This window comes from Neofelis nebulosa, chromosome 18 (assembly GCF_028018385.1).
Source record: "Neofelis nebulosa isolate mNeoNeb1 chromosome 18, mNeoNeb1.pri, whole genome shotgun sequence".
Lineage (NCBI taxonomy): Eukaryota > Metazoa > Chordata > Mammalia > Carnivora > Felidae > Neofelis > Neofelis nebulosa.
Genome location: NC_080799.1, coordinates 4,486,873 through 4,503,285, shown reverse-complemented (window position 1 = coordinate 4,503,285; position 16,413 = coordinate 4,486,873). Strand labels below are relative to the sequence as shown.

The 16,413-nt window shown below is 47.1% G+C and overlaps 1 protein-coding gene across 2 annotated transcripts; it reads right to left on the bottom strand.

Moving 5' to 3' along the window:
• Positions 1 to 738: 738 nt before the first annotated feature.
• On the bottom strand, positions 739 to 16,143 carry ZNF12 (zinc finger protein 12). Of its 2 annotated transcripts, XM_058711865.1 has the most exons (5): positions 15,714 to 16,143; positions 14,711 to 14,775; positions 8,990 to 9,116; positions 8,644 to 8,739; positions 739 to 4,861 (listed from the first exon to the last, which is right to left on the bottom strand). In XM_058711865.1, the coding sequence occupies exons 2-5, from the start codon at positions 14,747 to 14,749 to the stop codon at positions 3,012 to 3,014; spliced, it is 2,112 nt and encodes a 703-aa protein (XP_058567848.1). In that variant the 5' UTR covers positions 14,750 to 14,775; positions 15,714 to 16,143; the 3' UTR covers positions 739 to 3,011. The 2 variants fall into 2 exon arrangements, with proteins under 2 accessions (XP_058567848.1, XP_058567849.1); XM_058711866.1 differs by lacking the exons at positions 8,644 to 8,739; positions 8,990 to 9,116; positions 15,714 to 16,143.
• Positions 16,144 to 16,413: the final 270 nt, after the last annotated feature.

Here is a 16,413-nt window from a genome sequence, read left to right as displayed (position 1 = left end):
AGTTAGCTGGGCCACATCTGCACAAGACTGTACAGTCTTCTCTGGAGAGCCTGGATGGACAGTGCCACCAAGCTCACTGACCTGGAACAAAGAAGCGGGTGACTCGGGGGCCTCCGAGGGGATAGGGCCTTGGTGTTAAAACTACGTCTTCATTTTGATCCACGTGAGAAGGAGTCAGTAAGCCATCGCTTCACTAACTCGAGGAGGATACAGAATATTGGGGGATCTCACGTGTCCACGGCCAGGAAGGGTCTGCCTTCTGCTCAGCCCCTGGAAGCCCCTCTCAGAGTTCATGATCTGCTCACACCCCAAATTATGAGGTCACTGGTACAACACCCAGGAGCTCCTGCCCCCCAACTCACCCCCAAGTCCTTCAGTCCCCCCCCTTCAGTCCTTACTGCAGGACAGGGAGGCTCAAGTCCCTCTAGTGCTTTCTTTATGAACTCGGGCCTGTGTTACCTTACACACTTGCCAGGGACAGTTAAAAACTTTTCATATATTGTATACCATCAAGTCTAAAACCATTATTTTACGTGCCTCTAGAGAAGAAAAACAGTGGCATTAAAGAACATGCCACTGATCTTACTTTCAGAGATGTAATAACATGAGAGCACGGACATGTTTGAAACTGAACAGATCACACTGCTCCCTCATCAGGGAGGCAGTCCGGGACCACTTATGTGTACCAGGCTCTTTCGTGCGCAGGCACTTGGTAAGAAGAATGTGGTGAACCATTGAAACTTTTTGAGTATTTTACTTAAAATGCATACTGTGTGTTTAAAGCTATAATGACAAATTACGGTGGGAATCTTTGTAGGTATCATTTCCACAAATACACCATGAGTATATTTTCCTACACAAAACTATACAACCTACCAGACTTTTCATTCCTGCTATGTAGCATACTCACGATTATCTAGAAGAATGTGGAGGGAAAGTGCTAAGCAACAAAAACAGGTGGCACAAGTGACTGAAATACACAGAAAATATGGCATTTCATCTCAGCCGTAAGGGGTCAATTATTCAAATAGAGGCTATTCGGCTAATCACTGGAAAGCAAAGGTCCTTACCCTCCACACCTATGTTGTCAACTCACACTATAGCAATGATCCATGGATAACATAAATTAACCTAAACAAAATTTATCATGCATTGTAAAGAGGAAGGTATACCTGACACTTTATCAGGCTCTAAAGGTTCTTAGGTCAATGATGTAACAATTCAAGGAAACATACATTTAATTGTTTCAAGTTGATTTGTAGTGCTCAAACTATTTACATCCAGATTTACAGAAAGTTAAGATAAAGCTCTCTATCAGTACTTACTTCTAAATAGAGGATTTACCTAAAGTCCACTTCTCAATTGCATAATTCCTACAAAGGTATAACTTTGTATCTTCAGTTATGGCTAACAGAGCAACCAAAATCAACTGGCATAAAAGTAAAGTTAGTCTACTACAGAAGAGACAGTCCAGAGGTGGCCCAGCTACATGGCTGGTTGGTTCAGTGGCTCAACGTCATCATCTAGGTCCCAGGTTCTCCCGATATTTCTGCTTGGCCATGCTTAAATTATAATCCGTATTTGAAAGACACAACCAGGCATCCCATGCAGAGAAGGCAACGTTCGACAGAAGACTCTACCTCACCCTGCATGATTCATCCCTCGAATCTTTGAAGGAATGTTTTCCAGAGGTAACCTGTCAGATCTCTCCTTTGTTCATCTGCACAGAACTGGGTCCTGTGACCACTCTAAACCAATGGCTGGCAATGAGAAAAGGATTACCATTATTAACTGAAACTAGTCAGGATCTATCCCTCATTCCATGAGGAGGAATGGATACCCAAACTCCGCCAGCAAACAGTAAGAAGTGAGTAAGAAGTGAGTGAGGGTCATTCACCAACGTCTGCCACAAACCCGTATGAAGAGTTCTTCATTCATTCAGGAAGGAGTAGAGCACAATATTTAAAAACATTATTATATCAAGTAAAAATACGGATAATTACTAAGTTACACAGTATGTGTGCTCTGCACACTTACACATATGTAGGCATCCGAACTAAAAAAATAAGAAAACAGACCGAAAAAAAAATTAGTACAAATGGAAATACTTTAAGTCTTTCTGTTTAACTGTAGAGAATGCAATGAGTGCTATAGGAGACTTACTACTGGAAACTTCTGGCATTAACAAAATTATCTATATGGTTTTCTATTTTATGCATAGATTTCTATCTCTTGCTGACTCAGATAAAGTTGAACACATTACAAAAACATTAGCTTCTTTATAGACGATTTAGTTCATTGACAGGGAAGAGTGGGAGAAGCAGTGTACTTCATACACGATCAGATACGAGTTCAGTGACAGTATTAGGGTACTGACGTGGTGGAGCAGTTTCAAATGGATAATCTTACCATGTCTTACAAATTATTCTACTAAGGTTACAATGGCTTTTCAAACATGATTCAAATGAACATACAATTCCTGTAATGGAGCATCCTAAAAACAAGTGGACAAACTTAAAAACTCCTCAAAAACGTAAGTCCTACATTCCCAGGAACACTCACGTACGAGCGTCAGTTGCGATGCTACAGTCTTGATCACTACCTGCTGATTTGACAGCTTCTGTTTGCACAAGTATCTTTACTCACAACAGTTATTCAAGTTCCAAGAAGCTTGTTACTACATCACAAACATTTAATAGTAATAATTTCCAAAGGAGTATGTTTTCCACCTTCGTTAAATTGAGAGATTTTCCCTTGGTATGAATTCCCTGATATGTGAAACAGTTTGAGTCCACGGTGAAGTTCATACACATCCTACATATTTATAAACATTTACTTCTGTACAGTCTGGTATCCGACGAGTCTATGTTACAACTGTGGTCTCTACCCTGTGAACTCTCAGATTTCAAGTCTGACTAACACAAAGGCTCATTCGTGTGCATCACCCGTGTGAACTCTGAGGGACGACGGCAGGAGCTGCCTGCTCACCACGCTGAGAGGGTTCTTGGACTTCAGAGAAGCCTTCCCACATCCAGTACGTTCACACTCCCTCTCCTGTGAATTCTCTGATGGCTATTGAAGGCTGACTTGTGGTAGAATTTTTTCCCACACTCGTTACATTCGTAGGGCTTCTCTCCAGAATGAGTCCTGTAGTGCACGGTGAGGTAGGACATCCGAGAGAAGGCTTTTCCACATTCGTTACATTCAAAGGGCTTTTCTCCCGAGTGGATGCGATGGTGGATGGTGAGATAGGACATCTGGGAGAAGAACTTCCCACATTCGTAACACTCATAGGCTTTCTCTCCCGTGTGTGTCCTCTGATGTCTATTAAGGGCTGAATTCTGGCAGAAGGTTTTCCCACACTCGTTACATTCATACGGTTTCTCTCCTGAATGGATCCGATGGTGGATGGTGAGGTACGACATCTGAGAGAAGAACTTCCCACATATGTAACACTCGTAGGGCTTCTCTCCTTTATGGATTCTCCGGTGCCTGCAAAGGGCCGAGTTCTGGTAGAAGGTCTTCCCACACTCGTTACATTCGTAGGGCTTCACTCCTGAATGAGTCCTGTGGTGGATGGTGAGGTACGACAGCTGAGAGAAGAGCTTCCCGCACTCGTTACATTCGTAGGGCTTCTCCCCGGTGTGCACTCGTTGATGCCGCATGAGGGCGGAGTTCAGGTAAAAGGTCTTCCCGCACTCATTACATTCGTAGGGCTTCTCTCCCGAGTGAGTCCTGTAGTGCACGGTGAGATAGGACAGCCGAGAGAAGAACTTCCCGCACTCGTTACATTCATAGGGCTTCTCCCCGGTGTGCGTGCGCTGGTGTGTGGTGAGAGTAGACTTGCGGCAGAAGCACTTCCCGCACTCGTTACACTTATAGAGTTTCACGCCCGTGTGAATCTTCTGGTGGTCGTTCAGTGCTGACTTCTGGGAGAAGGTTTTCCCACAGTCGTGACAGACATAGGGTCTCTCTCCTGAATGTGTTCTCTGGTGCTGTGTGAGGTGGGTCTTCTGGCAGAAGGATTTCCCACAGTAACTACATTCGTAGGGCTTCTCTCCTGAGTGAGTTCTCTGATGCTGAATGAGGTGCAACTTCTGGTAGAAGGTTTTCCCACATTCATTACATTCGTAGGGCTTCTCCCCTGTGTGTGTGCGCTGATGGACGGTGAGGGTTCCCTTCTGGCAGAAGGATTTCCCACACTGATTACATTCATAAGGTTTCTCTCCTGTGTGAGTCCTCTGGTGTATGATAAACTTTGACTTTTTACAGAAGGATTTCCCACATGCACTGCATTCGTAGGGCTTCATTTCCATGTGAGACCTCTGGTGGACACTGAGGTTGGACATTTGAAGGAAGGCTATTTCGGATTCATTCCACTTATAGGGCTTCTCCTCCATATGATTAGCAAAACCTGGATCCTTCTGAAAGGCTTTCTGGCATTCAATATATTCGAAGGGTTTCCCCAAAATATGAATGTTCTGATAAATACTTTCTTCGTTTAGACTATAAGCTCCCCCACTTTGATTAAATTCGTAAGATTGGTCTCCTGGATGAGTTTTCTCAAGCTTCACACGGGGAAACGGTTTCCCACACACACCACATTCGTCAGGCTTCCTTCTTGCATAGCTGCCATCACTACTGATATATTCTGAAATGGACTTCAAACTCTTTTCACATGAGCCACACTTATAGGACATTTTCCTTGAAGGAATGGGGTTCGTTTCCACATTTAAAGTCTTACCGAGAACATTACCTCTCTCTTCAGTCAGGGTTTTGTTGACGGACACAGCTTGCCTTGAATGTTTGCCTTCATTCTCCTGGACCCTTTCAACCAGGTCATCGGCTTTCCAGACTTCTTCTAAAAAGAGGCAAAATTAACAACATTTCATGTATCTCCTACATTAAGACATGGAATGTGACTTACATGTAAGCATTTCATCGTGGTGTAGATGCCAGCTCCATGGGCAGATGTAAATATTTCCAAGTGTACTTCTTTTCCCTACCCTCATGGTTTGGGGTAAACGCATGCATGCGCACATACACACATACCTCTGAGGTCAGGAAAGGGGAAAAGCTCAAGCACCTTTGATCTTTGCTGCTTTATAAGGATTTGTTCAAAACTGGGTAGAGAAGGTGAAATGTAAACACAGAGCAGGGATGGGAAGACAAGGGATGGTGGATGAGCAGCTGACAGGCAGATATGAAAGGACTCACAGCAAACGGGGATGAATGAGGAGTGCTACCAGGCAAGCTGGGGTGCACAGATGCCTCAGGAAGCAGTGGGGGAGGGGAGGAGCCCAGCACTTTGTGCCACACCGTTTCCCATCAAGTTGGGGGGAGATGATCACAGGCTCAGGCACCATCGCTTTTTACTGAGATTTCTGTGACAGCATTTTGACCAGCCTAGATCCTTCCACACTACTTTCCTTCGTTTCAGCTTCTGCACAGTGGGGCCAAATCAGCGTGCGCCCAAACCTCCTTGTGTTTAGAGTAACATCCCTCTGGTTCTGTTTCACTTGAAAGGCGAGTCCCAGGAACTCGGAGCATGCCAGCCCTTCAGAAGTTTAAGATTTCGTGAACACTCTATTGATACTATGATTTACACTGAACTGATTCTGACCATGAAACTCTATTTGTTCTTATTTGGATGGTGCAGCATGCACTGTGGCTGGGCAACCAGCAAGTACTTAAGTCACCTATGATTCAGGATCATCCAGGGGTGAGACGGAGACAACGGTACCTACTTTATCAGGCTGCCGTGAGATTACATACATAAACTCGTAAAGTGCTCAGAACAGCATCTGGCACAAAACACATGCTCTGTGAGTTTCGCAACTATTTTTCCCATTTTCAGACTCCTGGCGATTCCCTTAAACTAGCCTTGCCTCTGACATACCACACTGTCCCTTAATTCTGAATGTGAATAGGCTTCGCCACTCGTGACTTTCATTTGGTTTCATTTACAAACCTTAAAAATCAGATTCCCCAAACTGTTCCTCAAACAGTGACCTTTATTTTTACTTATCTTAACAAGTTTTTGGATGAACTTGACGGCCGTGCTTGCTGTCATCTACATCAGATGAAACCGTACCAGCCTTGTCCTCCAAAACCTACAATTCCCTGAGTGCACTGCCAAAACATCAACAGGTAAAACGAGGGAAAAAGTCTGACAGAGAATACTTTTTGCCCAGATTCACAGTGTCATTCCACCCTGGGTTTATACCAGCCTACGAAGAAGAATTTCTGCCCCAGGGAAACCAAGCTATTTGCTAGACAAGAGGTGGCAGCTGACCCATCCCAGGGCGGTTAGGTGTGGGGGAGGGGGCCTGACCCTCCATCCCAGGCACCATGTGCTTCTGAGACAGCTATGGTGTGCCAACAGTGCCCAGCTCCTTTCAACCACAAGTCTCAGCTTCTATTGCTTTATTCAGTCTGCTTGGCTTCCAGCCTTGATCTACTCAAGACCTGTCTTTCAGAGAGTTCCATGCTTTAAAAAAACAAACAACGGGGCCCCTGGGTGGCTCAGTCGGTTAAGCATCCGACTTCAGCTCAGGTCATGATCTCGTGGTTGGTGGGTTCGAGCCCCACGTCGGGCTCTGTGCTGACGGCTCAGAGCCTGGAGCCTGCTTCCGATTCTGTGTCTCCCTCTCTCTGACCCTGTGTCGCTCAGGCTGTCTCTGTCTCTCAAAAATGAATAAACACTAAAAAAAAATTTTTTTTAATAAAACAAACAAAATCTTCTCAAGTCCTTTCTCACCTCAATTAGATCCATTTCCCCTTAAAGTTGAAAATAACTACTCCCCATAGAAGGGCTTAAGCACGGTGGTTCAGCCTGGAACATCAACATTCCATGTGAAACGCTGAGGGTCTCTTTGTTTCTTTTTAGTAGGCTCTGTGCCCAGTGTGGGGCTTGAACTCATGAACCTGAGATTAAGAGTCGTGTGCTCTACCGACTGAGTCAGCCAAGCGCCCCTGAAATGCTGAGTTGTAAATTATACCAAGCAACTCTTTTTTTCTTAACCAAATCCTGTCTCTTAGAAAGTATGACTACTTACTATTTCCTTTGAACCCCTGAACTGAAATCAGAGCTGTTGCTTTTGATCTGAAACCTCTGGGTATCTTTCAAGCACCTGCAGAATAAATGGGGATGTGACCCAGGTATGAATATTTAGCACCGCTTATCAATTACTTCTCAATAGATGGACAAGAAAGTTCTTTCACCTACTGGACTCCACACATATTCAATGTGGACTACATGTTACATACTTTGGCAAGGAGAACATGCCCTTTTCTTTATAGGATTATAATTTGGGAAAGAAAGAAGTCAAGCAAAATATATATAACATCAAGTAAGATTACTTGATCAGACCTAACTTTTTTCAAGGTATGGCCCTGAGGCAGAATCACCTTGAGACAAGGAAGAGACCGAAATAATAATAAGAGCTGGAAGGAAAAGCTTCAAGGAGGGGCAGAAAACCTGGGCCCTGTGCTCAGTTACCTGGAAGAATGTGCTGTTATCTGGCAAACAGAGCACTCCCCTCTGAATTAAAGCAAAAGGGACAAAAACCACACGAATAGAAGACATTTAGGAGGACCCAGTGGATTTAGCAAGAGTTCTGGGAAACGACAGAAAATTAATTTTCCAGGCACCACAGGGAAGACGAGGAATTTACACTTCCTTTCAGTAGCAGCAGGGAAACCCCTGAAGGCTCATCCTGGAAGACCAGTGATAAGATCAACTGGAAATTTCCAGGAGTGCATCTTGCAAGTGCACGTAGCACGAGGGACCACTGGGCTGCTACCACAGGAGACTGGACAGGAGGACAGGGATGGTAAAGGATAAAACAAACAGGCAAACAACAACCCTAATGGCAGGAGGAGAAGCCCTTTGAAGAACTCAGGAAGCAGAACCCAGCAAAGGGGGAAGCAGAGCCTTCAGAGACATTTCTGGAGCATGGAGGGAAAGGAATCATAACTCATTCCCGTGCACCACACTCACTGAGCACCCACTAGGACAGGACAGCACAGTGAGTAAGGGACAAGATGGACATGCGTGTCTGGGGCAGACAGGAGGCCCAGACACTGCTGTCACCCAGCTCAAGAAGGGTTGGATCTCGGGACAGATGAGCAGCACACAGGCGCACCAACGGCACAGGTGCACCAAAGTCACTGGCTCAGGCACAGGATAGGGGTTTGGAATCTGACCTCAGTAAAGGGAGACACGAAACTGGGGACAGAGACCTGTCTGAGGCATCTCAACAGAAAAGAGGAAGAAGTAAGGAAGGTGGCAAGAAACCTACGAGTCCTGTCAGTTACTTTTTCATGACAGACACGAATGCCTAAAACCTGAAAGAAGCCATGATAACGGGCGACTGCAAATGCCATGGAGCAAGCAAGACCCGAGGCTCAGCAGGGAGAAGGGAGCCACAGGGTCTGGGCTCCGGGGAGAGGCAAAGCACGGAAAAGCTCTGCAAACACAGGTTCTCACGGGGAAGGAGGAAGGCTCCGGGAGTGAGGCGTGGGTAGCTAGAGCACACACACAACTGTCTGTAGTCCCTTCTACAGGCTCAGGACCTTGAGAGATTCCTGGGGAAAAACACTTCTGAGTTACCAGTCTCCGCACTGCCTGCACTAACACACCTGGGTAACTGTGTGGTAGGAATTCTCCTTCTACTATCCATGGCTCTTCTCCTTGTTCCAACTTGATGATAACTTCCGGTTTGATAATGTGACAGCCTGTTAATAGAAATGAGAGAGAACTTGAGCCTCACTGCTGGGCTGCCGGGTCTCTCATCGTCTGAGAACGGTGCTGCCTTATGAGCTGCACCGCAATCAGAGCCTTGCACTGGGGAGGTGAAGACCAAAGGCCCTGCCTGGTGCCCAAAACAGACCACTCACATTTGTCCCATCAAATTCAAAGTTACAGTCGGTACATCTGAGGGAAATCCCATATATCTTAGCAATCGAGAGAGCGGGCTCTCCTCACCCACAGAGACGAGGTGGCTGTAGTTCTCCAGCATCACATCCCGGTAGGTGGTCTTCTGCTCAGGGTCCAGATACTGCCACTCCTCCTGGGTGAAGTCCACGGCCACGTCCCTGAATGACACTGGCCCCTGTAATGGTACCGTGATCGGAACCAGATGAGGTAGAGAAGGCATATGGGATAAGAGCTTACCAAACTCACTGGTCAAGTGAACTACAAACACGGTTATCTCCTTTATCATGGAAAGAAAATAAATCAGAAATACACTAGGATGAACTCATTCGGTAGTCACCAAAAAAAGAAAATACCATCTTGCACTGTGAGCCATGGACAGTCCTGGCTGCTGGGAACACGAAGACCAGCAGATACAGCCCCTGTGCCAAGGGGCACAGGCCTGAGAGGCACTCAGAGAAATGCAGGGTGCGCTTTGCTCCTCCTTTTTGCTTCCAGAACATTACTGATGTTGGCTCTCCTTTGATCTCCCCTGCTGACTCCCTTCTGTCTCCTTTGCTGGCTCCCCTGTTCTCTAAGACATCCTGAAGTTGGAGGGCCTGGGGCTCCGTTTTTGGTCTTTCACACTTTGCTATCTGCAACCTGCTGTGAGTATGTCAGCGTTTAGCAAACCTTTACCACCAGGCCAGACCTCTCTCCTAAACTCCAGACACGTGTCCCAGATCCAAACTCAACAGCCTGAAATTCAACTACTGTTCTCAGTCAACCTGATCCTCCTGTGCATGGAAGGAGCTGATCTGTGATATTTGCCACAACTGGCAAAGGAAGAAGCCAGGCAACACACATCCTTGTTGTGTGTGTGGTTTTTTTTTTTTTTTTTAATTTTTATTTTTAAAAATGTTTTTTATTTATTTTCAGAGAGAGAGAAAGTAAATGAGCAGGGGAAGGGGAGAGGGAGAGAGAATCCCAAGCAGGCTCCACGCTGTCAGCGCAGAGCCCGACATGGGACTCAATCTCACAAACTGTGAGATCTTGACCTGAGCCGAAATCAAGAGTCATACGCTCAACCAACTGAGCCTCGCAGGCACCCTGTGAGTTGTGTATTTTATCGCAAGGTATGTCTAGCAGGCCTGACCATGGCTGCCACGTAAACTGTCAGTGATAGCTTGTTCAACTGTCCCTAATTCCTAGCTGGGAAGCTCGGAAGGCATCCCCTTTCTGCCCATTTACACATTCCAGGGGAGCCGGAGCTTGGTCCCAAGGAGGGGCAAACAGACCCAGAGACTGCCCAAGCCAAACCTTTAAATATGGATCTTCTGAATAAACTGTTCCCACTCAAATACACCAGTCATTACAACCATCCCTCAGTATCACTAATTCTGAAATAAAGGTAACAATGGTACCTGTCAAGTATCATAATACCAGCATCAAAAGGGCTAATCCATGGAAAGCCCTGAACTAAGTTCTCTGGACATAATGACACCTCAGGTTACTGTTGATTATCCATTATGTATCTTATCACTCTTTCCAAATAAGGACAAAAATTAACCAGAAAACACAGAAATAAATTTAAACAACTAAAGCCAATGAGGCTGTCAGACTTATGCAGTTGCCAAGGAGGGATTATAAAACAGTGCCAGTACATTAAAAGCAAAAAGGCTCCAGTGATCTGACAAGGCATGTAAGGAGTGGTGTGGAAGGAGAAGGCTGTGTCCTGCTCAGGGGCCATTTGAGAGAATGACAAACTCCTGACATTGACTGAAAATCTAAAATATTTAACATGTAACGATCAAAGAGTGCAGGACGCATCCTGTTGGCAAGATTCCCTGAGACACCTGGTCACCTGAACCTGTTATTCTCCCAGGCTCCAGGTACGGGGACACCAGGGACCAGGTAAAGGTGTTCAGGTCCGAGCACCAACTGCTGACAGGGCACTGGGTGCTGTAAGAGGTGGTTCCCACCCAGGCCAGACTAATCTGTGTGCAGAACTGCCCAGGCCCGGTCTGTGAGGAGACAGTCCTGGAGATACAGTAAGGAGGTATTCCAGAAGCTCTGCCCGGCCTTCATTCAGACACCTCCAGCCACAACTGCAGCCGCCCTCATGAAGATCGGCATCCAGAAGTTCACGTGTCAAAAGTTATTACCAAAAGCAAAAGAGCAAGGGATTGAAACAGGACGTAGTTTCATTTCAATGAATAAATAGAACAATGTACATCTTATTCTAACTTCTGGCTTTGCATGCGTAATTTCACAAAACGTGCAATTTGCGCGGACTTTTTTAATGCTTGCATTTTGGTCTTATTGGGGGGGAAAGCACACTAAGAAAAAAATTACAATTTTTGTTGTTTGTAATGCACGTAAAATAACTGCAGTGATGCCCCTTAAAAAGAGCATTATCGTGAATGTTCCAAACTGAATTTTTTCTTTGTGACGGGTTTGAGTAGTTTGCCCAAGTTCACGTTTATGTGCAAAGGAAAAGGGAGAAAACTACACTGTTGTTTCCCCAGCTTCAAGCAAGCAGCTTTACAAAAGCATTTTAAACTCAAGGAAAATGGGTTTCAGAAAACCTGGTTAACAAATTAAGAAACCAGTCAGAACTGCATTTAGGGATTTTAGGTCAGTTTCAAAAGGGAACAACCTTTGCTGTCTTAACACTCAGTACAGCTCATATTCCAGAGATGGCTTTGTAAATCAAGAATGCAGGGCTGGCTACAGAGTTTCACACAAGCCAGACCATCAGACATGAGGGTAAGAACACCCTGTGAACATCTCAAGCTGCTATGTTGTCAGAAGGTTTCTGATGCAGACAGCGCTGCTCTCTCCCCTGGTGTGGGGGAGCGAGAACAGGTTTTCTTTACCTTTCTGAGACTCCTTTCAGCAGTGGCTAGAAGGGCACAGCACTGGCATTCCATCAGTAAAGACTGACAGAGAAAGAGACCCCCTCAGAGGATTGCAGACAAAGACCCAAGTGCAAAATGACTTTACAAGGGGCCCTTGTGTGTCACAGCCACCTCCGTGTGTCACAGAGCTCACATGCCTTGCTGGGGCCCAAACAACAGAGAACAGCGAGAGCCTACTGGGGTGGGAAGACTGCAGTCCAAGGGTCCCCACTGAGCCAGACTCCTCTTGAACATCCAGGAAAAAGACATTCTCAGACATGTGAGGCCTGCAGAGTCAGGAAGTCAGTACACCAGTCCGCGGCCCGTCCAAGGACAGCAACTGTGGCCGTCATCCAGAGCCAGGAGGGGAAAACCAAGAACGCACAGAAATAAGAGGGAAACACCATGAAGTCCTCCCCACTCACCACCGTGGACCGTCTACTAACGAAGTGGCAGCTCCAGTGCTGACTGCTGAGAGCGCTCTGGAACTAGGAGTCCTACCCACACAAATTTTGAGAAATTTAAAAAATGTACAGTATTCAACTCGTCAAAATGAAAACATTAGAGGACTATATAGTAAGGCTGGAAAATAAAGTAAAAAGACAAATAAGCTCGGAAGAAAATGTTTACTAACATGATCCAAACAGACAAAATGTGAAACAATTAAGACTCCTTTGTAAGTCAAGAAGAAAAGCACAACAAACAAGATAGTATAGGGACAGAGAGACACATAAAACCAGAAACAGGCCAGTCTGAAAAAGCTGCAGGCTGTATGACTCCCAACAGTAGCTGACCACTGAATGATGCGGGGGTGAGGGACACTGACCACCCCCCCCCACAGTTGAAAGTCCACATATAACTTTGGACTTCTGCCAAACTAACTACTAATAGCATGCTGCTGACCAGAAGCCTTACTGATAACCTCAACAGTCGATTAACACGTGTTTTGTACATTATGTGAATGCCAGACTGCAGTTTTACAACAAAAAAATACAGAAAATATCAAGAAAATCATGAGGAAGATACCTTTATGGTCCCATGCTGTATCTATTGAAAAATATCCATGGATAAGCAAACCCAAACAGTTCAGACCCGTGTTGTGCAAAGGTCACCTGTATGTGAAATCCTGAGAAGGGCAAAACCATACACACAGCGTAGAGGCTCGTAATTGCCAGAGACTGGGGGAGGAAAGAATGAACATGTGGTGCCCAGGGAACTTTCAGGGCAGTAAACCTGTTCTGTATGATATTGTCACAGTGGACATACGCCATCTTACAGACATCAAAACCTGAACCATACAAGGAGCAAACTAACATCAACTCTGGACTTCAGATAATAATGTATCAACACTGGCCCATCCACTGAAACAGTGTACCACACTAATGTAAGATGTTAATAACAAGGGAATCTGAGACATGGAGGAGTGATGGGATCTCTGTACTGTCTGCTTAATTTTCAGATGAACCTAAACTGCTCTAAAAATGACCTACTGTGGGACGCCTGGTGGCTCACTTGGTTGAACGTCCGACTCTTGATTTCAGCTCAGGTCATGACCCCAGGGTCATGGGATTGAGCCCCATGTCGGGGCTCAATGTGGAGCCTGCTAGAGATTCTCTCTCTCTCTTTCTCTCTCTTTACCCCTCTCCCCTGCTAGAGCTCCCTTGCTCGCTCGCTCTCTCTCTCTCTCTCTAAAACAAACAAAAAAATAATATAACAAGAATAATATGAACAAGCAAATGCGGTAACAGAGAATGAAGAAAGATTAGAAAGAATCCCATTTTTCTGGATTCAGTGACAGGCTGCTCAGTAGAACAAAAAGCCAACAGGGACGAGAGCAGAAGGCATAGGTGGGGGCTACAAATAATTACTATTAACCTGAGGTGTCCTTTGGACAACCTCCATGGAAACGCTGGTAGGTGGCTGGGCAGAGGCATCTGGTCCATGTGGAAGAATGAACAGAGTGGGCAGTTCAGAGCACAGGAGGGTTAAGTCAGACAGGTATGAAGGTCGTGAGCCAGGGATGGAAAAAACAGCACATGAACAGGGCAGATCAGTCAGGAAGAGAGTAGAAGAGGTTTGTCATAGAACCAACAGAGCAGACCCTGCAGATGGAAAGCCAGCAGAGCAGTCCAAGGCAAGGACTGGCAAATCGCTGGCTTTGTACATTAGCTCATGGGTAACCTTTACTGGGGCAGGTTCTGGGGACAGGCAGGGACAGAACCAAGACTGCAGGAGAAAACATGAATAGGAACTAAGCAATCTTTGACAGAGACATGACAGCACAGTCTGAGATGCACACCAGATAGGCTAGCATAGAAAAATATTTAGCAAGACTTACTGGAGGGTGAGAAGGCCATTCCTCCAGAGTATCCTCATTTTACCCCTGGATCAAGCAGTAAAAACAATGTATCTGTGGAATGATGTTGTAGTTTCCAGAAAAATTATATGCACTAGGTGATCCCTGGACCAGTATGTCTCAGCTTACAGGAGGCACAAATAAGGCACCAACAGCCATGGTTTAGGGGCTGCCATTTAGGGAGACTGGTCACAATTAAAGTGAGATGGTCAAAGAAACTGCAAAACCCTTGAGAAAACAAACCTGTTTCTCAACAGGTCAGTGTCAGTCCAGTAACGAATGGCATTTGTCATTTTTTTCAATGAATGTCAAGCAGACCAAGGAGGCCCTGCATTTTGGCTTTCAAGGCTCTGAAGGATCATGCTATCTACACATGTGAACACGACAGAAATGCTTGCTGCCACTCTGGTACTCTGTGTCTGACCAATCATATCTCTTTTCTATCTCTACCTTCCCCTTTAAAGTCTAAACTATTCATCTCCTAGGGGATATTACAAAAGGAAGTGGGGAATAAATACATTAAACAGAAACACTTACCACAGATCTACTCATCTTCTGCTCCTCTTGTAAAAACATGGGCAACAGTGAAAGTAGGGGCAGACCTGGGGAAAGAAAAGAGAAGCGATGAAGGTGTATGTGATCTCCACTGCCAAGAAAGTGCTCTCCTGGAAAGTTCCATGGAAGAAACCTGTGGGGGAACTGTCCCTTTAAATCTTCAGAAGTTAACTGGAAGAATAAGGAGGGAGCACCCACCTGTCTGCAACTGGCACCTGACTATATGGTCACTGAGTGGATGTGTTTCTCATTAGAGAATGAACACTATCCTATTGAGATAAACCTCCATCATTCAAAAGAAGATACAAAAAGAAATTCTGTTACAGTCATCTATTTTCTAGCCATGCTTTTAACTACTTAAGATCAGAACAGGATGCAGGATGGTCTGAGTAAAAAGATGTGCACCGGCATGGCTGTCTTTAAATCATTTGTAGACACTTGAACGTGCTACTCAAAAGGATCTTTTGTTAAGAAACTTACTTTGACTTAAAATGTAACAGAGTGGACAGCACACTGGCCGAGGAGTTGAGTCGCATCCACAATCCCACCCATAGACTCGGTCACCCTGCAAGAGCCACCTCCCTTCTCAGGCCCAACCTCCTCCTCTGTCACCCCAGCGGCCGCGGCGGCAGCAGCAGCAAACCCTCGCAGGCTTGTCCTGCACTACACTGGCGGATGCCACAGGGCAGAGCCCAGCGCGGTCGGCACACACTTAGAGCACACAGCACAGGTGCTCAGGGACGCTTAGAGACCCGCTTGGAAGCCGGAGACGGAGGCACGGGGAGCAAGGGGTACTGGGACTGGAGAAAGGAGCGGACACAGAACGTCCGCAGACCACGCGGGGACCCCCTGCGCTCCCAGGAAACCTGGGCCCCACGAGTCCCGGGGAGAGCCCATCCCTCCCTGGCCGCCGCTCGCGCCCTCGGTTTGCGGCGCGGCCCACAAGATGCACAACCGCCTGGAGACCCGAAAGCCCACGACCTACCTCGTCGGGACCTGCCGAGCTGCCCCGAGGCTCCCGAGGGCTCCGGAGCTGGCGCGGCGCCTCCCGGGGCCGCCGTTCCCGAGGAGCCGGATCTGGGCCTCCGGGACAAGTTCACTTCGGGCCGAAGACCCTCTCGGGGCCCAAATCGGCCGCCTGGGGCCTCGCCGTCCCGCGAGCCTCGGCCGGGCCGCCGCGGGTGCAAACGGGCCGGGCCCGATCTCAACGCTCTGCGCCGCCGCCGCCGCCCGCCCGGCCACTCCGGCCCAGCCCGCGGGCTCCGGGGCTCGCGCTTGGGGGTCTCCGCTCGAGACTCCGCCCGGCCCGCACAGCTCTGCGCCCGCTGGGTGCCGGCCCGGACGGACGGCGTGCAGCCCCGCAGGCCCCGGGTTCCTTGCCCGCCTGAGGCCGAAGCCTGGGAAGCACGGCCAGCGGTGACCTGGGCACGGACAGGAAGCGAGAGCGGCGCGGCGGCACGGCGCGTGCGCGAACACGCACACTGGACGAGCTGCACATGCGCAGGACGACGCCGGCGGTGCGCCTGACAGAGCCCACCTCGGGAGCGGGACCAATACCCGGACTCTTTTTCCCGTAAGTCTAAGCGCCCACACGTTAGGGGACGTCTCAGAAATCCCCACCTCATCTAGCATGTAAGTCGCTGTAAAGGATATGTGGCTGCATGTTACCGGAAAAGCTGAGAGGA

Coding starts and splice junctions, on each gene's coding strand:
- ZNF12 (XM_058711865.1), bottom strand. CDS start 14,749: ATGTTTTTACAAGAGGAGCAGAAGATGAGTAGATCTGTG. Junction 9,117..14,710: donor AGAAGATGAGTAGATCTGTG/GTAAGTGTTTCT, acceptor GTACCATTACAG/GGGCCAGTGTCATTCAGGGA. Junction 4,862..8,643: donor CCTACCACACAGTTACCCAG/GTGTGTTAGTGC, acceptor GCCTCTTTTTAG/AAGAAGTCTGGAAAGCCGAT.